The sequence below is a fragment of the Neopelma chrysocephalum genome, unplaced genomic scaffold (assembly GCF_003984885.1).
Source record: "Neopelma chrysocephalum unplaced genomic scaffold, ASM398488v2 Primary Assembly neopelma1_97390, whole genome shotgun sequence".
Lineage (NCBI taxonomy): Eukaryota > Metazoa > Chordata > Aves > Passeriformes > Pipridae > Neopelma > Neopelma chrysocephalum.
Window position 1 is genome coordinate 4,240,659 of NW_020926031.1, and position 22,242 is coordinate 4,262,900.

Below are 22,242 nucleotides of genomic sequence, written 5' to 3' on the forward strand. Positions count from 1 at the left end.
CAGAAATTTAACTCAATAAGTTGAAAAGTGCTACAAAAATATAAATATTATTATTTAAAATGAAAAAGTTAGCAAGTGAACTTAGTAATAAAATAATTAATAACTATTAAAAGATATATTTTTTCACATACACTTTTGTACCAACAGAAGTATAAATAGCTGACCTGTCTGACCAGAAAGTGATATTTTTGTCCTTTTCTGGGTAAGATTACAGAGGTCTCTCTCACTGGCAAGGGCATTGTTTCACATTGCTGGGAAGTGATGTGAAAAGCTCTTATGTTGTGTTTGGTGTCATCCTTTCATTTTCTTCTTAATCAAATTGAAATTTCAAGTATTGATGGAAAATCTTTCATCTGACAGTTAATTAATGCCTGTCTCAGCCTCTGTTTTATATCTTAAGTTGATTCTTCTTAGTAGTTATTTGGGTCTAAAGTATATTATCTGCCATGATTCTTTAAAAGCAGGACTCTCTGGGCTTGGTCATGCTGTGTTAAATATGTGTTCCAATTAGACCAAACTGCTTTTTCTCTCCTTCAAATCTGTGAAGTCCATCTTTCCTTTGGTAAGGGCTATTAAAATTAGTAACATTACCTTACAGAAATAGAAAATTAATAAGTAGTAGCAACCAAGTTTTATCAAAAGTGAAGATGATTTGTTGGAAGTTTGGACCTGCTGTTTTAGTTTCTGGTCATAAATAAATCCAGCTCTCAAATGCATTTTTTAAAACTGCATCATCATTTTCATATGATAACAAATGAAAAAAATTTCCTACTGAAGACAGTGGTCGTGTACCAGAGCTGAATAGGGGTGGATATTCTGAAGAATGATGAACTGTGCTTAAGGATTGCCTGTGCAAGATGGTTTCATCCAAATTAAATTCAGTTTCTGTTCCTTGAAATTATCTCATCCTTAACAGGATGCAATTCATAAGAAATATTGGCTGGTGATGTAATGCACATTCTGTAATTGCAGTTGAAGCTGTACAAAGTTCAAAGAACATCAGTAAATGAATATTAGTATTTGGGCACATCTGTGCTGGTTCCCTCTTTGGCAGCCTTCCAGCTGCCATTGACACGGCTCTCCATGCTACCAGGGTCAACTCATCTGTTTTCCTGTGTGTCCTCTGCTGACCTGGGCCATTTTGCCCAGTTGCAACTTACTGTCTAGAATTTAATACACAGCAAAAATTGCTGATGAGTAAGTGAGCATTATTGTTCTGTAGCACAGTATGTTGTCTTGCGCTCAGTCCTGACATTGTAAAGATCTTCATCTCCCTCACCCTTGAAGAGAGCACGAAAGTTTGAAAAGTCTTTGAGAACAGACAGTGCAACAAGGATATTGACAAGACAGCTGCTGGAAGGGTATCCAGGGAGGACAGAAAAGCAAAGGAAAATATCTGGGTCTCCCACAGTGACAGTCCCTCTGTAGCACTGGACATTATTAGAAAAGCCATGAGTGAATAAGAGTTTGTTATGAGTATGCTGGGACAAGCATTGACCTCTATGATGAAGAGGTACCTAAAGACCATTATTTCTTTTCTGTGATGTGTTCTTTCCTTCAGCTGTGTAGGGGGACTGGACAGACTCTAATACATGCACCTTCTCTGCCAGTTGTACACACCCTGCCCCAAAGAGAGCAACTTCCTTTTGACTTGGTAGGTTTATTCCTATTGTAAGCAGAAAGTGATAGTATATGCTAGACTGTGTCTTGGCATCATGTCCACTCCTATCCCCCTCACCAGTTCCTGGGAAGTGAGAGCATAAAATACAGAGTTTGCTTTTATTCAGTGCCCACAATTGCAAATTATACAAAGACAGATCTTTTTGTAAAATCACAGTCTTGTTAAATGCATTGAAAAAAAAGAACATAATGCAAAAAAAGGAAAAAAAAAGTCCCCAAACCCAACAAAAAACTAAAGGAAAACCGCACTGTAGTTAATTGAACTATATTTCCTTTCTTTCTTCTTTTACTGACTCCTGTTGGCTGCATTCAAGGCATAGAATTGCAGAATATCCTGAGTTGGAAGGGACCCACAAGGATCATCAAGGTCCAACTCCTGGCCCTGCACAGGACCATCCCCAAGAATCACAACGTGTGACTTAGAGCATTGTCTAAACACTTCTGGAACTCTGTCAGGCTTGGTGCTGTGACCACTTCCCCTGGGAGCCTGTTCCAATGCCCAACCACCCTCTGGGTGAAGAACCTTTTCCTAATATCAAACCTAAACCTCCCGACAGCTTCATGCCATTCCCTCAGGTCCTGTCACTAGTCACCACAGAGAAGAGATCAGTGTTTGCCCCTCCTCTTCCCCTCATAAGGAAGTTGTAGACTGTGATGAGATCTCCCCTCAGTCTCCTCTTCTCCAGGCTGAGCAAGCCAAGTGATCTCAGCTGCTCCTTGTATGGCTTTTTCTCTAGGCCCTTCACTATCTTCATCGTCCTTAATGCAGTGATGCTTAAGTTTCAGCTATCTACTCAGAGATCTCTTCCTTTATCTTTCCTGATGCTTCCATGCTAGTGTGCTGCTGCAGTGAACAAGTCTTTCCATTTCTTGCATTCTCAAAGCAGTTCCTGTTTTTCTTCCTTAGAGCGTCCCAGGCAAAAGATGAACAACACTTGTGAACCACACCACCCTGAACATGCCTGAACCACCTTATAGTAAATACTGCATTTGTCAAGTACTGGGCAAAATTGTAGTGGTATTGATTACTGTGTGTATGTATTTCGAGGAAGGCTTTCTCCCTGCCTCTGCCCCCGTCCCCCAAGACAACACAGTATTTCTGGTATCTGAGGTACGCTTCAGATTGTACCATGGCACTGTACAGATTTTCTAGGCAATTTTTTCAAATACAGAACAACATTTCAACAGACTGGAGATATTTTAAGGAATTTTTCCATTACAAAAAGTAGTATCTCAGCAGTCGAGATATTTTGTTTAAGCACCATGTGAAAATACATAGAGAGAGCAAGAAATGAGCAAGTTAAGATGAAGAGAACACTGATATTCTGAACGGTGTTTACTGAATTGTGTGTATTTCACTGTAAATGTGTGTTTCTAGCTCCATCTTCCTTGCTGATCAGTTGTCAAAACAGCCCTTTACTTCTGTTTCTTGAACACAAATGCAAACCTGCACCAAATGGCTGTGTTTTGGCAAGAGTTCCTTCAGGCAATGACAGTTCTTTTTCTCCTGTTGTAAAGCTGCAGGCAGGCTAGATGGCAAGTGCCATTGCTGAAACTGCTGTCAGTTCTGCTTTGTGAGGCAGTTGTTGGCTTGCAAAGCCACCTGAAGGGTGACATTCAAAAACATCTCCAAAAACTGTTGAGTATGAAGAACATGTGTATGTACAAATATATGTAATATTTTATTTTATGGCTGTTCATACTTTAAGAATGTTGCCTGTTAGCCAAAAAAGTTGGATCATGAGATGCTGGGAGAGAAACCATGGGAATTTTTGAGTTTGATGCCAACTTGCAAAACTGCAGTTGCTTCCAGGTAACTGTTTCAATATTTGCTGCAGTGCACCTAGAGATACACACTGCAATGGAGTGTCATGACAAACAAGAAATCAGAGAAGCTTGAGGTAGGTAGTGAGTCTCTTGCAAATTTCAGTGATGGTACAATTTAGTAAAGCTTGTGGATGACTGTTTGTCATCATCCACTTCATCTTGAATAGTAAGTTAGGAATGGAATTTAATTGACCACAGATTTTATCTGTAGCCCTACTTGTTCTTATAAAATACCAGAACTCAGTGAGACATGTAGCCAAAAATTTGATCAGATCTCTTGGCTTGTGCTTATTTGGTCACAGGCAGCTAAATACCGTGAAGAAGATAATGTTCTAAGAGTCTAAATGTCTAGCTTTTGTACTCCAAACACTGAAAAATACTTACCAAAATGTTCAATTTCTTGAAAGGATTTCTGAAGGCCTCACCTATTGGATTGCTAAAGTGAACAAGGCTTCTCAGTGAACAGAGCTAAGAAGTAGTACTGACAGAGCAGACCTTTCTGCTGTTCACAGTATTGTCTTTGTCAAACACAGTAATATCCCTTGGCTTTGAACAACCTGCACAACCGTTTTAGATATGGGGCTCTGGCATGTCTTCTTGATAATAGAAACACAATAGAAAGAAAAACAAGTGTATACATTATTCTAGGCATAACAGAAAATGCAGTCAGTGTTTATATTTCAGTTCTTGTAATTGATACGTAATCAGAAATTGTCACAAGAGATTCAGGAATTAAAGATTTCTTTCTTCCTGAAAATCAGAGAAGTATACACACTAAAACTGTAGTACCCCTTTCCTTCTCTTCTGTAAAAGTCATGTAGGAATCGTCAGTTTTTGATCTTTTTCAGTGCAGAACATTTGTAGTGAGACACAATTGAACCCTATACTTGGTCACATCCAGTCTCTCCTGCTGTTATTTTCTTTATTTGTTTTAAATGTAATTTTGTAGCTGGAAGCTTTTGAACCCATTCTTAATGTGTGATAACATTCAACTTCTGTCCTGGAACAGGTTAACTGTCCTGAAACCAACAAATGTTGTAACATTACCAAAAAAAAAGGTACATTTACCAATTTTTTTTTTTTTTTTTTTTTTAGAAAAGGTGTTTTTACATATGTGTAGTTTTGCCAAAGGGTTGACTTTTTGCAGGGAAAGTTTGAGTTGGATTGACGTTGCTTACAGATGTTTGTGAACTTGCTGTTTAATATAAAATATATTTCCTTTTAGGCAGTCTTTCATCTATATTTTGTTGCAATTGAAGTAAAATATTTCTCAAACTTTTAGTTGGTGGCTTTAGCAGTAGCAATCGGAGATAGAATACAGCCATTTTTGCTGTAGATCTTAAAGCGTTCTTTAATTAAGAGATTTTTTTTTTCCCCTTGACATTGCAAACACCCATCTGTACCAAATCTGGTCTCTTTCTGTCTTCTGAACTAAATTTTATTGTGAATTTCTCTACAGAGATTCCTGAGCTTTGTGAGTGCAGAAAGGAAGCTGATGAAGGAAGCACTGTAACTGGCTTCAGTAGTGCTGTAAGCAATAAGTGCACACAAGCAAGTAAACCTTCTCAGAAATGGGATCTCTGGCTTAGGCGGTGCTGTGAAATGGGAAATTTGTTTGGAACTAGTTTAAGTTGGAAAGCCGCAGTGCTTTTCCAGGAAGTCTAAGTGTCTTTGTACCTGGAATGATTACTCGGACTAGATAACTGTAAATGAGGAGTGGAGTATTGGCTGTACTAAATAGTGTGATTCATTTCTATTTTTGCACAGGAAGACTTATTTTTGAAACTATTGAACTAGATTAAAAACGGGGTCAGTAATTATTCTGTTTTGGCCTAGAAATCTGTATGGGTTCTCAAGACTTGCCTTTAAATCCCAGATCAGTGGCAGACCTTTTTTCATAGATTTCATCGTTTCTGCAGATCCCAATTGACAGTTGTTTGTTACAGCATCTTTGAAAGTCAAGTGGTTAACAACATTATTCAGGGAGTATTTAAATGAGTGGTTCTCTCATGATGAACTAGGTCAAAGATAAGTGTTGAAAATATTCATGTCCAAAGTGGCTTTTGTATTTGTAACTAAAAGAAATGTTCCTTGGACTACTGGCCTCACTCTTGTTTAAGCAGAATAATGTTGGGTGGTGCTTTTAGATTATTTAGATGAACAATTTTTCGGGTAAGAATGTTGGGGAAAGTAATTTATTAATAGAAAAGACATTACAAAATTTGTTTATTTCTACTTCTAATACCATTTTTTTTCCAAAAGGTGATAATAGTAGGGAGTAATAGAGGACCATTCTTTCATTTTTGTTTAAAAAAACCCAGCCCCACAATATCCCAATATCCTTAGAAGGAACTGGCCACTGACAAATGCTGGCTCTAGGTAGGCAACATCATTACAAAAAAGCATTTCGTAATCTATGAATTTGTACTTTAGCAGTGATCTTGAAATGTCACATGCTAATCATTGTGGCTGTTGTCATAACCTGAACAATATAAAGCTGAGAAAACCCAATACTTCGGGAATTTGACTGTCACTATCACCTCTTTTTTAAATTTTATGACTAAATGCTCCGAAGTGTGATGCTGAAGTGCCATTTTTCAAGACATAAAATTGAAGTATTGATCAACTGTGCATTAATGCCTCATTCTTCTGTTCTGAGCAAATTCTTATTCTGGTATGTGTGTTTCTCCTTTCAACCCTCTCCCCTCCATGCAGGTTCACCTGACATATTAGTTTCTTTTTGCCAAAAGTACTTTTTACATAACAGACTGCTCTTTTATTCCATGCTATAGTTGTTTGAATTACATAGTAGAATAAATACATGTAAAAGCAATTGGAATGGTCCTTGGTCATGTCTTCCAAGAGATCATTGTTAGCTTCATTTGGTCAATATTAGTAAGGGTTTTCTTCTAAAAAATGTGCAGAGCCAAAATGAAAAATCACCATCAGAATTTCCTTATTTTAATGTAATTTTTCTTGAAACAGAACAAATTTGGAAAGAGCAGCATTTCCTGTGATGCTAATTGTGTTTAGACTTGTATGTTCTGTAAAACCTTTGTGTTTTCAAAGGAGATATTTAAGTGATCTTTAAGGCATACTGTCCTGTTACTACTTGTTAATATACCATTCTGGTTTACAGGCATTTAAAATTCCTTTAAAAACATGCTACAAATGAAGGCTTTGTGTCGCAGGAAGGCTGTGCATGGGCTGTCAGCAACCCTCCATCACAAAAACACTCTGTAGGTGAACAGCCAGGAAATCAGAGTGAAATGCATAGTACCACCTGAGCATACACACACACTTCCTGCATTTCGGCATTTCATTTTGGTTGTTCAGGATATATCGATAGATGTTTTTAGAGAGAGTTTGGACAGATACAGTAAAGTATTAAAGCCCCATTACACCCTGTTTTCTTTATTTTTATAGTGTATCAATAAGCATCGTTTTTCCTGACTATTCTTTGTGATGAACTTCTTGGGTACACATATTCTTTGTTATTATAATAAAGTTAGAGAAATTAAGCTTACCCTCTTATAATGGGAATTTTTGGTGGGAATAATTCCAGTTTCGGGGTTTCATATGCACTAAGCAGCTGCTTGATGTTTGGCAACATGATACCATGCCTCCAAGTTTTAAGCTAAATACCTGAGGCAGAAAAAATATGAAAAGAGAAAGAAAAGATCACAATAAAAGATGCATGTATGTTTAAGTAAGAAATCAGAACAATTATTTTTTATGAACTGCCATATCCAATATTTGCAGTAAAGCAGCACCCTTGAACTCCAGCTAAATTTTGGGGAAATATCTGTTGTAGACTGTAGGGCAATAAGGAGCTACGGTGTTTAGGTTTCTGCCATTTCTACGTAGTAATCTTAATGTGGATGGAGAAAAGGACATATTGCAATTTGCAGTTGCAGTGATGCTTAAACAGGAAAAAAGTAAGAGAAAAGTAAGGAATAGTTTCAAGGCCACCGTGAGTTACTTGTTCTTATAGTTATTTTTAAAGATATTTTTAATATCTTGACAAAATATGTCTGTTGTCACTGTAAGAAAGTTTTATTGCCTAAAGGTTATCAATAAGTTAAATTGCAGATACCATTTTAAGTTACTACAAGCAAAACTAAGGTTTTTTTAAAGTAAAGTTTTGATGATTTGTTGCATACATTATTAAGAGCTGAGAAATCTATTTTTCCATTTATTTTCCAAATATGGACTTGGTTGTAGGATGGAATTCTGCCTGAATTTAATCTTTATTTTAATGCTTATTTTCATTTTTGAATTTGAGGATGGGGGTTTTGTTTGTAGTAGTCTGAAAAATTTTATGTTGAAAATAATTTTCATTTTCCTTTTACTTACCATTAAAATTTGCCTAAAAAAATAGAAAAAAGTAAAAATCTGTTGAAGCCATAGTATACTTTCATTGGAATACTGGTGTATGTGGAGTTTCCTGTTTCAGCTTATTTCTTATTTTAAAAGTATTTGGGGAAAAAAAAGATGAAAGAAAAAGTGCTAGAATGCATGCTTTTATTTTCAAAGTAAATCTTGAAGTACTATAGTTGTGTATAAACATTACCATTTACATGTGTGCTCATTGCAGTATGTTTAATATCACAACACTTTTAGATTCAGATACTGTCCCAAGTTTCTTGTGAGTTATTGCTTGATATGTAGTAGGTGAGACATGGCAGCATCAGACTGCAGATGGCTTTGAAATCTTTGGTTTGATATGTAAGGCAAAAGTGAATCAGGAGTGATTTGTTGCTTTTTGACAGGTAGCTGTCAGTTTAGTGCTGTATTTTACTCTTTTTTGTTCACATTCGTGTTTAATTATGTTAGTAATTCTTTGGTAGTGATACGGATCAATATAACTCCATCTGCGAGGATGAACTATAAGCCCTGGCTTGGAATAAACTTCTCTGTCTCCCAGGCAAGATTAACTTTCCCCAATTGCCTGGTTCAATCTTTCTGAAAGGTGATTTCCCCTATCAGTTACCTGAGGGATATGTTGCTATTCTGATTGTTTCAGTTCTTTTCAGTGGCTGACAAGTATACACATTGTATTTTTTCTGTATTTTTTTGTAAACTTATCAGTGTGCAGCACAGGTAACACATGCAGAACTTTAATACATGAGAACAAACAGAATTTGCAAATGTTACGTGAAGTGCAGAGTCTTTGGAGACAGCTAGTGCCCTGAAGTCTACTTTGTACAGAAGAGATTAACACCATTATTCTATGTATAATCTCTCCAGCAAAACACTGTCGCCTACTTCTGTCAACAAATGGTTTCTTTGCTTTGGCAGCTGAAAGAAATTTTAGTTGTGTAGGCAACAGAACATGCCTTTATAAGTTGCAGAACCCAATTTTAAAAATATTTTGGATGGTAACTGCAGTTTTGAGAAGTTAAATTATATTCATTAACTAAATATTTTTTTAAACAAGCTAAAAAGACTAATTATGTCTGCTGTGTGTGACACACTCATAATCCAGGCATAAGGCAGGTTTACTATTTCGTAGTACACCTTTTGAAAAGGTACTGTTCCTTGCAGACACTTACTTGATTAAAAGATCTGCACATATCCCATCCACTTTGAGTGCACTTTCTTTCTGAATGATGGTAGAGATGTATTCTTACTGACAGTCTGAGTCCATAAAATTCATATACCAAAAAAAAGAAGATAAAGATGCTCAAGCAGAGGTGTAATATTTCTAGAAGCCTCAGACCAAACAAATTCTGGAATATTTGCAAGGAGAGGAGAAAAAAGATATATACCACAGCATTTCACTGTGTAAGGCTACAGAAGCCATATTTTAATGGAATTGAGTTATATAGCCATAATCAACATGTGAAAGTTTTGGTTTTTATTTTATGTTAATAAATATGTCAGTGTTCTCTTTCAGATAATTGAATTACATTACTAATTAATAATTATATTTTCAATATAAAATTTTACTGTTTTCCTCAAGAAATGGTTAATACAAAAATTAAAGCTGAGATAACAAATATGTGCTTTAATATACTGGATTGTCTTTGATTTTCTGCAGTTTATTTACCTGGATGAAAGGTAAACATCATCATTCACGGCTTCTGTTACTGGAGGGTCAGATCCCTTGTGGGAGCAGGGCATTTGAACCCTCATCAGTTACGTGGCAGGGTAGATCCCAGTCTTAGGGCAGAAGTGGATGGGTGTGCAGATCCCTGTACCGGGAGCCACTTCACTCCTTGGATACGTGGCTGGACACGTGTGTGCCCTGTGGTGAGGGTGCCAGTGCCTCTGACATGTGGCGTGCACGGACTGTGCAAACAGTTTCTTATCATCTGACTGAGCACATGTGTGCTTGCTTTGTAGGAGTGGATGCTGTTTTACTGTTTCTGCCATGTTGATGGATAGCTGTAATTTGTCTATGTGTGGGGAAGGATGGCAACGAGAAACAAAGCATTAATTACAAAAAACTGTCATGAAGTCATCAGCTTATTTCTTCTGCATGTGTAAGAACTGATGGGGAACAACCTCATGAAAATTGTCATAGCACCTATCCTAGTGACAGTTACCATTACGTTTCTCTGTGTTAATTTTTAGTTTGTTTAGTTAATTTAGTAGTTTGCACTTTGTAATTACAAAGCACAGATCATTGAAACAAATTCTTAATGTTAATCAGTAAGTCAGCATACAAGAATGAAAAGAATCAAGGCTGTCCTTGTATATTAAATGAAAAGATTTCTTCCAGATTCTTGCTTTGATCATTAGACTCTTTTAAATAAGCAAACACTACTTAGTTGCTAAGCCACAGGCTGAAGTTCATTAGTGTGTTATCACAAATATTGGAAAAAGAGTACTAAACCAATATTAGATGGAGGACCTGTGCGTAGGCTGGAAGTAACGCAATGAACGTGACACCAGAACATTTTGAAAGAGGGCTCAGAGTGCTTAAAACCATTTCTGTTTGCAAAACCCCACCCCACTCAGCAAGAAAAAGTGCCAACCCTGAGTTGATCTGTTTTTTCTGCTACTGATATCTTTAAGAGTTTTCTGGAAGGACAGTAGATTTAATAGTCTTATAAACAATTTTGTGCATATTCTTTGTTTTAAATGTCAACCAGGTATATTGATGTGGCCTTTTTTTAGTCTAATGCTTATACTTAAAACTGGTTTTCATTAGAATGCTTGTAACCATAGATTGAAAGCCAGAATGACATCTTATTTAAAAACCCTTTTTGGGACCCCAGATCAAAAGCCTAACAAATCAGTTCTGGATACATAGATCTTGCAGATTGTTCAACTTTACAGGATGTCATGGTCATTTGGAGTTTTTGGTGTTCTTTGTATTATCTTAAGCAAATGAACTAACAGTCCATGGTTTTGCATTCTTCACAGGTCTTCAGTACAGTGAGAGAAGAAGAGGAGGGAGCAGAAGATATTTTTGAATATATTCCTCATCTTCGGAGAAAGCTCCCAACATTTGTTACAGTCTGTATTTGTAAAGATGATGGATTTTGTGTAAAACCATGTGTAGCAGATGCTTACTGTCAATATCGTGCCACTTTACAGAGGACTGCACTCTCTAACTATATAACTGGTGCTTTACTAGAAGCAACTACATCATTAGGAGCAAGAAGTGGTCTTTTAAATATCTTTGGAGGATCAACTGGAAGAACAATGCTTAAAGGTAATGAAGATTTATTTTTTTTACCCCTATCCTCTTTAAGTATAGGGTGAATTGCAAAATTATTAATACTATATAATATTCTCTAGTTTATGTACTCATATATGAAGTTAACAGTTAAAAAAGGTTTTCATGTTTTCAGATGTTTTCCTTTGCAATCATTATGTGTCATAATAACTAGTTGTGTTAGTTTAATAAACTAAAATGCATGCTAAAATGAATAGATTCTTATTACAAAACAAACACCTTTTCAGGTATTTTTTCTTGTTGGAATCTGTTCTGCCTGCATCCAAATTTAATGCCTAAACAATTGTTTTTAGGGTGTTCCTCATTTGCCAAGTGCTCTTGCTCATGGGCTGACTTAGTTCAGGACCTGAGAAAGGAGTATATACTCTACGTGGTTATTATTGTTGTCATTATACAGCTAGCTGTCAGCATAGCACTGTGTGGTTAAGTATGTACAGTTCACTACTGATTTATTGTTGGTCTTTTCTTGGATCCATCATCTTTCTACTATTGGATCATTTCAAATAATGCAGGTATTGTGTATTTGGAAAATGCCCGTTGGAGGATGGATGTTGCATATTAAATTCCATGCTGATCATCGTCTTATATAGTAAGAATACCCATATGTGATTTAGTTTGATCAGTTTTGGAAGTTAAACAGACAAAAGAATTCTTGGTACGAATGCATTGCATTAAAAGATGGTTTTGCACAGAATGTACATTATCGATTAATTTTTAATTAATACCTAGAATATTTCATAAGTTACTCAAGCATTTGGAGATTTATCGTCATCTGATATACCCTAATAAAAGAATGTTGTATGTCAGTCATACAATGCTAGATGTGATGCTTGTGGATATTATGGTTTGCCCAACTTTAACGGGAATATGACAAAATCAGTGCATAATTCTCAGTGTAGTTGCTTAACTAATGCAGATACTGACCTCATTTTTACCAATAATGGTGTAGTTTATGCTTGGATATGGTTGTCTTATTTTTATCCCCAAGAGTATCCCTTTCTAGTTTTAATTAGTCTCTCTTTAGGTGAATCAAATGGGAGAGAGAGACACTAAAATATTGTAAGAAGGACAGGTACAGATGGCAAACTGTAGCATCTGGGTGAATTTCAGTAGTATGTTGAGCAACGTTACTCAGCTTCACATACACTCATTGTCTGTGGGAGACAGAGATATGTACAGTACAGTGTCCTATTTTGGTAGGGTTTTCCTTTTTATTTTGTTTGGGTTTTATTTGTTCTGGGCAGATGAGTGCTTTAGAAGAATAAATATATACATTCCTCTGACAGCTCGGAAAGCAAGGTTAAAAAAACTGAGTCATGTACTTCAGAACTGAGCTTTGAAACTGGAAGCAGCAACAGATGCCCTGATCTGCTGATCTCTTTTTATGGAGGCCGGGCTAGGGACTGCACATGAGTGCTCTGTGTACCAGCACACTTTGCACTGCACGCTTTGGGGACCTCTGTGGTGGCAGTGTTATGTGGTGTACATATTTGTTGTTGGATTCTGAGCCAAAGGATGTGAGACATTAGAGAAAAAGCCGAGGTCTGGAACTTGAATTGCAATTCCACTGGCAACCTGTGTAGATAGTAGAGATTGTATTTACTGTAGTGCTCTAGGCATGATTTACTGTACTGGTCTCTGTTAAGGAAGGGATACGCTGCAGCTTTAGGATGTTGAAGTTTTCTGATCTGGAAGGTTCATGTTCAGTTGTATTGTGGTGATTTAATATATCTGAAAAATGACAGAGTCCTTTCTAAAAGCATTTACATAGTGTTACTTGATGATGTTACTGTCTGAGCCATTAGCATTAGCAAGGAACCCAACCGTATTCTAAATTCAGAGTTGCAGTTATCATTCATGGGTGTGTACACTTTAAGAAACAAATTGTCCTGTCCATATAGATTGATAAGAAGGTTATTTGTATCTGTCCAGCATCCTTTCTTGTGGCTGGATTTAACCTCGACCATAAGCTAATGGTTGTTTGGAGGCATTGAAAAGGGAATGTATTGATTCTGGTGTGGTTAAACAGTTGTTGTGGTTTAACCCTAGTAGGTAGCACCATGCTGCCACTTGCTCCCCCACAGTGGGATGGAGGAGAGAATCAGTAGGGTAACAGTGCAAAAATGCGTAGAGTGAGCTGCAGACAGTTTAGTAGATGAAGGAAAAGTCACGTGCACAAGCAAAGCAAAATAAAGAATTAATTCACTACTTCCAATCAGGAGGTAGGTATTTAGCCCTTTCTGTGAAAGCAGGACTCCATCATGTGTAACAGCTTCTTGGGAAGACAGAGACTTTAACTACAAATGCCCTTCCTACAATTTCCCCCAGCTTTTATTGTGAGCATGATGTATGGTATAGAATATACATGTATATGCATATGGTGTAGAATATCCCTTTGGTCAGTTGGTGTCAACTGTCCTGTCTGAGAAACAGAAAAGGCTGAAGATGTGTAAGCACTGTCCAGCGATAGCTGAAACATCCCTGTGTTATCAGCAATGTTTTGGTCACAAATCCAAAAGCTCTTCCTTTTCTATTACCAGTGAGAAAAAGAAAATCTAGTTTGTGCACCTGTGTCGATCACTAGTACACCACTATGAGGGAGAAGGAAGTTTTTGTGGTAAGAAAGTCACAAGCCATTTAGTAAATTAGAGCTCTGACCAGTAACTTACATTCTGATGCACAGGGGACAAAGAGTGGGTGGACTCCTGAATTCCACTGAATTGCTCTAACAGGCAGCTCATGTACACAGTGTGTGCCAACATATCCAGTCTTATTCCGGAGGCATGCAATATGAGAGCATGTATGAGACATTTCACTACTTTTCCTTCAGTATGTTTACAATTCCTGGAGATAAAGTTCAGCACTCTCTTGCACAGTCTGTTTAAAGAGGAGCCCATAACTCTAATGAGAAGTGCCTTCATGATTTAAAAGGAAGACTTCTCAAAAACTTTATGCTCTCTGTAGTTAGGACTTTTATGTGACATCTGCCCTGGAAATAGGGACCCTACAAACAGCAAGTCCCTAATACTGGGATAGCCTCCTGGGTTTATGCCTCCCTAGCACCAAGCACATTATGAGTTCTTTGTGTTCAGTACTTCAGGAGTTACTTAGTGACCTGTGCAATGAACCTTACAGTCACAAGCAGTCCAGCTCCAGGGAATACTGTTGTAAGGTTTTGCTCGGTAGCTAAGGGCCTTAAATGCTCTGAGTTCCCAGGGCTAGGATGGTTTTGTGGGCAGATCAGCCAGTGTTAGTTCCACAGAAGGCTTCCAAACATACCAGACCTCCTAAGCCAGAATTCCCAGTCACATGGATCTGAGACTGAGGGTCTTTAAAAACTCACGTAGGGCCTGCTGTGTAGGAGACTCATCTCTTGGGCCTGGCTCACAGAGCTGTCAGGCTCCCGACTGAGGAGCTGCGACTCTGGTCCTGGTAGCACAGGGACAGTCTGAGAGTGGACTCCCGGGAACTGTAGATGCCTGGAGTTCCCACAGCTGGGCAGTGACATTCACATCCTTGTCAGCATCTTTGTTGCTACAGAGAACATAATTTTCACGTATGAATACTGAAGATATTTAAGCTGCACTGTTTTAGTACGTCTGTGTGTAACTCAAGAATTTTTGGTTAGCAAAAAGTTTTGAGAGTGTCTTTCAATGGGATTTGGATTGAAACCAGATTTTTTTTCCTGTAGGAAGGAAATCCTGTTTCTCAGCCTGTTCTGTTTCTTAAAAATTGATTGTTACAGAAGTTTGCTCATAGTTGTGAATGGGCCAGAGCTTTCACTGGAATCATATTTGAAGGGCCAGTCATTATCACAGTTTATGTGGTGTTGACATTTTTATATAGAAAGTGAAAAAGAAAAGGTTTGTGTCTTTCTTAAAGAAGGAACTAGGGTATGTGAAAATGTTTGTACTTTACGTTTGATACCTAAATCTAGAGTCATAGTTGGAAAGGAACTTGTTATCTTCCCTCCCCCACGCCCCCAATAACTTGTGTTTGTAATCTAAGAAAAAGGAAAGGGAAATAGAAAGAGGTGTCTGAGGATGGAGCAGACTGCAATCATTTCGTGTCAATATTCTTTTCACTTTAGCATCTTTCAAAGTTGTTGAAGTCTGATGCCACTTTCTTTGATATAGATCAGATTAAGTGTTTGATCATTGTTGTTCATCTTCCAGACAAAGCTCAACAGGACTTGTTAAATACACAACATCAGTTTTTGACCAAGAATGGAAGGAAACTAATTTGTCATGAACATGGAGGCAGACTGCATTGATCTTAAGAAAACCTACTTAATTCATCCCACAGAATTTAGAGATTACCCTTTTTCTGTAATCAGACTTAGCCATCTGCAAACAGGCAGCAAACAGGTGCTCAAGTCTCTGGGGCTTTTCCCACTGCTGTTTTTTGTACCCTTTGTATGAGGTGTATTGTTACAGTATTGGGAAATTCCAAGGTCCCAGAAGTTGGGGCAGTTGTCTGATAGCTGTATGTCAGTCATAGGTGATAACAAGCTTGATGTACACAGATATAGAAAGACCAGCATGATTCAGCTGGTCTGTGTGTGTTTGGGCACAAAGGTTAAGACCCTCTAGAGTGAGGGATAAACCCAAATGAGCTGAAATTAAGACCTGAAAAGACAAAATGTGTCTTAGGCTCAGAGTCTATGGTAAGAATATGAGTCATGCAATACACTGTAGGAGAGGAAATCAAATACATGAGATATATCACGCAGTATGTAGATAATGTCGCCTGAGGCAAGAGTGTGAGTCAGGTGACAAGGATTTTATGCCTGCTGTGTTGCCTCCAAGATGTAGATCAAGAAGAGCAGGAACACGTGAAGGTCACCTGGTTAGGAAGAGAATGAAGAGGGACATGGCAGGAAGTACAGATCAAGGCTGAGATGGCAGGATGGAGGAGGAAGATTTTGGAGGACAACTGTAAGTCTAGGGACATCTGGGACTGTCTGGAGCTGGCTATGATGATTGTCTCTGTAAACTGGCAGAAGGGAAAGGTCACTGCCATCAGTCTCCTGGACCTGTCACTGTCTGGCCAGGCCTGGTTGCAGCCAGATTGGTCAGAGGGGTAGTAGAGAAAGACTTAAGGAGGATCCTTGCCAATATTAATTTAACAAAAACTTCCTTGAATCTGTCGGGTTTAAAACATTATAGGAACAAAGATTTGAGTTCTGCCAGCATAGCTTGTCTTGCCCTTATAGTCCTCTTTCTGGGTTCAGTAGGGTGTATTACTGCAAGATAGGCACATAATTGAACCAGGCAGTGGATTGAAGTTAACCAGTATAAATAATCTAAGTAAAAGAATTAAAAATATTTTCATCTGTAAAATTGCTCCTTTGGGCATAACAGGTATCATACTCAAGGTACAGGAAGGTACATGTCTGTATGGATCTGGATATCCTAACCTGTGTGTAGGGCTAAGGTGTTAAGAAACAGAACTGAGTTTCAGGTGATCTTGTATAGATTTCAGTTCCAGTAGTACAATGTGGCAGTTTTGGTACATTGATGATCCTTTAACTTGTGTATCTGGGTCTCAGTTTACAGCAATATTTTTGCCAATAGTCTATAGCTGTTATTTCTACCACAAGAAAATAACGAGTTTAAATACATTGAATGAGTCTGTGTTATTAGAGGCTTGTTGTGAGGAAGGGAATGAAGAACATGCTAAGGTCTGTGGATGAGGGCTGAGAGAACAGAAGTTTGTGCAGAGTGATGTTTGTTTTAAAATCAGGTTTTTTTTTTAATGAGGACTAATTAGTCTTTAGAAAAAATGAAATGGGATTCTAAGTGCAGATAGTTAATCCCTGAACTGCTTATTATTGTTTATTATTTTAAAGATCTGAACATTTGTTTGAATGGGCCTTGTAAAAGTAGTGTCCATGGGAACTTTTAAAGTGCAGAATGGAACTTTTTTGGTATGTTTATGTTAGCATGTCAATCATGAGCATAAAACCCCAAGGACTCAAGCATTGAGATGACTCAATAGTCATCTCAAAGATTCCCTTGAAGTCTTGTTTCTAGGAAACAAATGAGGAGAAAAATCCACTTTAGTAGGATAATGCTGTTTTATTTCTCTCTAGACACATTTTTTTTGTTAAATTCTATGATATACTGTACAGTTTTCTTTGCAGAATTGAAAACATTCTGATTTTTTTCTTTAGGTTTTCACATATTTGCTTTTATAATTAGTGAAAAAATTTTTAGTATTGAACCTGTAATGGTGAGAAATGTTTAATTTGATGGTTTATTTTGTATTTTTGTAGTCAAATAGCATTAATGAAATTGATATTTATAAATAAAATTAATTTTAAAGTTCGATATTGTATCCCCATGGGCATCCTTATATTATCATATTTAACAGGCATTTTTCGGAAATCTAAATGTACTGGTTTTCAGCTGGAAGTTGGAAACAACACTAAATGGTCATTCTTCCAATTAAGAAAGAATACGCTTGTATTGTCAATGAAAAAATAATGGTGTGTTGGCCACGTTCCATGATCATTCCTCCAGTAGAGAGTTTTCAGACAAAACGTATATTCCGCCGTATAAACAAAGTGTCTCTGAGTGTACTGCTCACATTCCAGTTCTGCACGGGTCCGCTCTCACACTTCCTGGGGAAATGGAGAAAGGTTCGTTGTGGCAGTATATTGTTTTTCAGTCTTGTGTACTCTAGCAAATTTCATAACAAACTTTTCACTGATGTAGTCCTGCTGCTCGTGAAAGTGATGTAAACTGATTGTAGAGAAGGCTAAGGTTAGAAGGAAGAAAAGAAGGCATAAAAATGCTTGGTAATGGCTGTGGGATCAAGGCAGACTTCTGCTGTCTGCTTACTTTATGAACATAGATGCAGTCTGAAGGCTATGCTGTCTTTTTAATTCCCCCTATTTGTATTTCTGTATGGTTAATCACACTTCTGGAAGCCTCAGGGAGTTTTCCTCCTTCTTTGCCTCTCAAAGAAAGTTTTTTGGATGGTTGCCTAAGTCATAGCCCATTGTCCCATTAAAGCTAATGCTATTGCCTTTTATTAGAGTCACTAGTGCAGAGAGCATAATAGCTGTAAAGGTAGGGCATTTGCTAATAAAGTAACCAGTGTCATGGTTTTTGTAATGCTTCAGCTGAAGTTTCCTAAAACAAAAGTAATTCTGTTTATTACTTTTGGCCTGTTTAAACAACACTGATATAAATATAACTTCTACAAAAGCTTGGGTATAGGCTAACTTATTTCTTAATATATTTAAAGACAAAAATCCAGCAGAATTAAAATCATTCTTGTTTATAACTCTGCTGTCAAAATCCAATGCTTTTAGTCTTAGCAGGATGTATGCTCATCCTTAATTTCTAAACTTCCTTCCATTCGAATCCTAGTGTTTCAGCTTTTATCTGGGGAGGTGGGTAACCTGACCTTTCGGTGAGCCAGCCAAATGCATGTCTTCTTCATGGCTTACACAAGGCATGTCAGTTATGCGTTTTGCCACAGTTTGTAGCTTTAAACTGAGCAGCTGTTGCCTGACTGTTAGTTTGGACAAGTGCAGCGTGCAGACTTTTTGTGGTACTGGAAGTACCTGCTCTTCTGGCATTTTAGGAGGAATCTAAGATTCAATGGAAGGCGCGTTTGCTGGTAAGATTTGCCTTTCTGTGGCCTGTAGCACACGGTTCTGATTATATGTAGGTAGTTAAATCAAAGTGATAATTTTGTTTCCAGAGTTAGAAGTAAATTAGGTGACGGTTTTCTAATCTAATGTTAGATCTATAATGGCTGTGTTCAATAACAGTGTTTTAAGGACACAAAACTGTTTCTAGGAGGAAAAAGAAGTAAGAATTTAATACAAACAATGTGAAACAATGTTTTAAGTGTGTATTTTGTATTTCAACTTGCTTAAAATGGAATGCAATATAAATATTTTAAGTAATTTAGGTAAAGTGTTTTGCATTTATTCGATTCACACTGCAACTATTTCAATATTAAATTATGTTGTGATACATTCCTTTGTTTCTTATTTCACAAAAAACAAGTGACTATTACAAAAAATGCTGGACAAAATATAAGTGTCAGTACTTTTAAAAGTACTGGAACCAGGTAATTATTTTTTTCCTGAAGTTTATAAATGACTCAAATGTTATAAGTAGTACTGTGTTTTTGAATGTAAATCCACTGCTGCTTTTTCCTTGCATGGACTTTTCTTCCTAGATCTTCCATGTACAAGTTTATAACTTGCAAACAATTTGTCTTTTGTGGTTGCTTAAGGCAGTTGATTTTTTTTCCCTTTCTGAATAATATGAGTGCATAGCAACATGCAAAAGCAATGCTTTGCTACTAATTGGTCATGAAGAAATTTGCATTTTTTTTTTTAAACTTGCGTGTGTAACTTGAATGAATGTTCATAATATTTTACTCTGTGAAAGGGATGTCTTTTATGTGGTACACTCCCATTTCCCTAATCTGGCTGTTAACTAAAGGCTATGACAAACATTCGCCATTCAAAGCGATATCATCACACTCTAATGGAAAAGTTGTCTTGGTTGTCAACACTGTTATTTTCACCTCAGGGATTTAGACAGCACAGAAAAAAAAAAGTGCCCTGATATCTTTATTAATTGCAAAATAATGGTGGTTTTAATCAGTTTATTCAGTCAGTGATAACAAATCTGAGATACCTTATAATAGTATAAGAAAGGGAAGGAAAATTATTTTAATTAATTTCAAGTCAGACCCTGCCTTTGATAGGCTGTTTTGTAATGGTTTTAGCTTTGGTTTGAGATAGAATGGTGTAAGAATTTTTCTAAAAAATAAGAGGATATGAGGATTTTTCTTAGGGCATAATTGGTTTAGGTTTTATTTAAGGGGCTTCATATTGACATAGTTTTCTAACGTTTAAGTATTTCCGTTGGAAATAATGGTTATGTATAAAACAAGCATTGCTACAGATTTTAATAATTCTGAAATAAATGATTTACCAGTGAGATTTATCAAGCACTAATTGAAAAATTTCAAAGCAAAAATAAAAGAACTAGAAATAAGTACCTTTAATTTCTTCTCGTGCTTCATTTTAAGGGCTCTGCACAATTGTACAGCAATTATATATTTGTATCTTACATTTCCTGTGGACTTGGTACAACAGATTTCATGCACATTTTCAGCTTTCTTTATGAAGTGTTGGGGTCTTCTAGGGATAGATCTGATGCTATTGCATTATCTCCTCTCTCTTTGCCGCGATCCACGGACAGGAGTGGTGTCCTTTGAGAGTGTTTTACTTTGAGGTGAAAAAAGAATTCTCAGTCTGGAAAAACTATTGCTTCATATGCCTTGATTACATTACTGTTAGCTTTGGAAAAGATTTGATCTGAAATTGTTCACCTGTTCAGACTTATGAATCTCTTCAGAGAAATGGAGCAAAAATTTCTTTAACATGGATATTTCCTTTTATAAGTGGAGTAGTTATTGAAGTATCATAAACATGCGTGACTTGTTTTAAAAATTCTTATAAGTTTTTTTCAAATAAATTGCTCTTCTTCTGAGTTTCTAAAAGTTTCAAATGGGAATTCAGAAGAATTCAGATTTGAAACACTGTTAGTCTTTGGGACTTGTTCCCAAAAATGGCCATACCTAAAGCCATTAAACTACATGGGGTTTTTTTCTACTGAACTTTGTGTTCAGGAGAAACATTACCATTTCCTTCTACCTCCAGCTATAGAACTGCAGCCACTGGAACTGTATTGAGACTTTTGCAAGTCTCATAAGGGCAAAACATGCCAAATGTCCACGTTTATTTTCAGGTGCCCAACAATCCTGAGCTGCACAAGGTCATGGTAGAATTTGTAGGTTAAAAAACTTGATATATCTTTTTAGAGATCTTTAAAATCTTGTTTTTATTGGTGGATAAATTAAACAAAATATAGTGTTAGCAGAACTGCAATAAACCATTATGGCATTAATAATTCAAGCAAAGACACCAGTGCAGGAACTAATTGAAACTTAAAAATATTTTTAAAATTATTTGTGTGGTCAGAAAAGAATGCTTTTGCCATATTTACTGAGAAGAGTTAGTTCTGGATTTGTATTAATGTAGGCACTTGACTGAGAAAATGTAATTAACATTTTAGAAACTTATTTGTGGTGTCTGCTTTAAAGCACCATGAAATAGCTTTGTTATTATTTAAGTTTAACAGTGTCTTCAATTTGACAGAGAAAGTGAACCTTAAAAGTAGAATTTTTTTCTAGGTTGTAGGTCTTCATAATATGCTGTTCTGTAACTGCCATGAAGTAGAAGGGATCAAATTAGATAATGGAGTTCATGTTTACCTTATAGGTACAGAATTTGTGAATGTAAACCTCCTAACAGCTATCAGCAAACCATTCAAATATGTGCATTGAACATAAAAAAGGAAGAGGTGCTGGCTTCAGGTACTGGTTGTCTTGAAGATGGTGGTAGGATTTGCATACAAGCTTAGTGTATTCAGGTATTTTCCATAACCATATATAGAGTGAATTGCTCTAAAAAAGAGAACAGGGAGAAATGAAAATATATTTAGAATTCTTGTTTGCAGAGATAGAGCTAGAATAGAATTAGAATAACTAGTGTGTCAATATCTAGGATTTCTGTGTGCTCCCAACCCCCTGAAATATGAGACTTTTTTTGTGCAAATGAAACAGCCAGATCCTTCAAAAAACAAAATTTCTTTTGAACATCAAAAAAAAAAATAGTCTTGTTTTGCTTGTGTGGAAATGTATGATTTGAAAAGAACAAATGTAGATCAGCTTCGGTATGAAAAGTTGATACTTTTTAGTTTGAAAATATAATTTATGCAAAAGCTATTAACTGATGAGCCAAAACATATGGATAAACTCAGTATAAAGTCATAAGCATTTTAGTCACACAAATATGAAATAATTTAATCCAAAATTTTATGCAGAAAATTGGTGTTTGACATGCTCACTTTTGCAAAAATATGTTATTTTTTAAAAATACTGCTTATGTTTAAAATGTTATGTCTTCTAAAAAACATACTTTTTTCTTTGTGCTTTCCATGAGC

The 22,242-nt window shown here is 36.6% G+C and overlaps 1 protein-coding gene across 1 annotated transcript in view; it reads left to right on the forward strand.

The window, feature by feature from the left end:
• Positions 1-22,242, forward strand: part of PLCE1 (phospholipase C epsilon 1) — a 151,142-nt gene that overhangs the window by 53,828 nt on the left and 75,072 nt on the right. Inside the window, exon 3 of the mRNA XM_027672461.1 lies at positions 10,882-11,173. Coding sequence (XP_027528262.1) covers positions 10,882-11,173 — 292 coding nt within the window. The remainder of the gene's footprint in view (positions 1-10,881; positions 11,174-22,242) is intronic.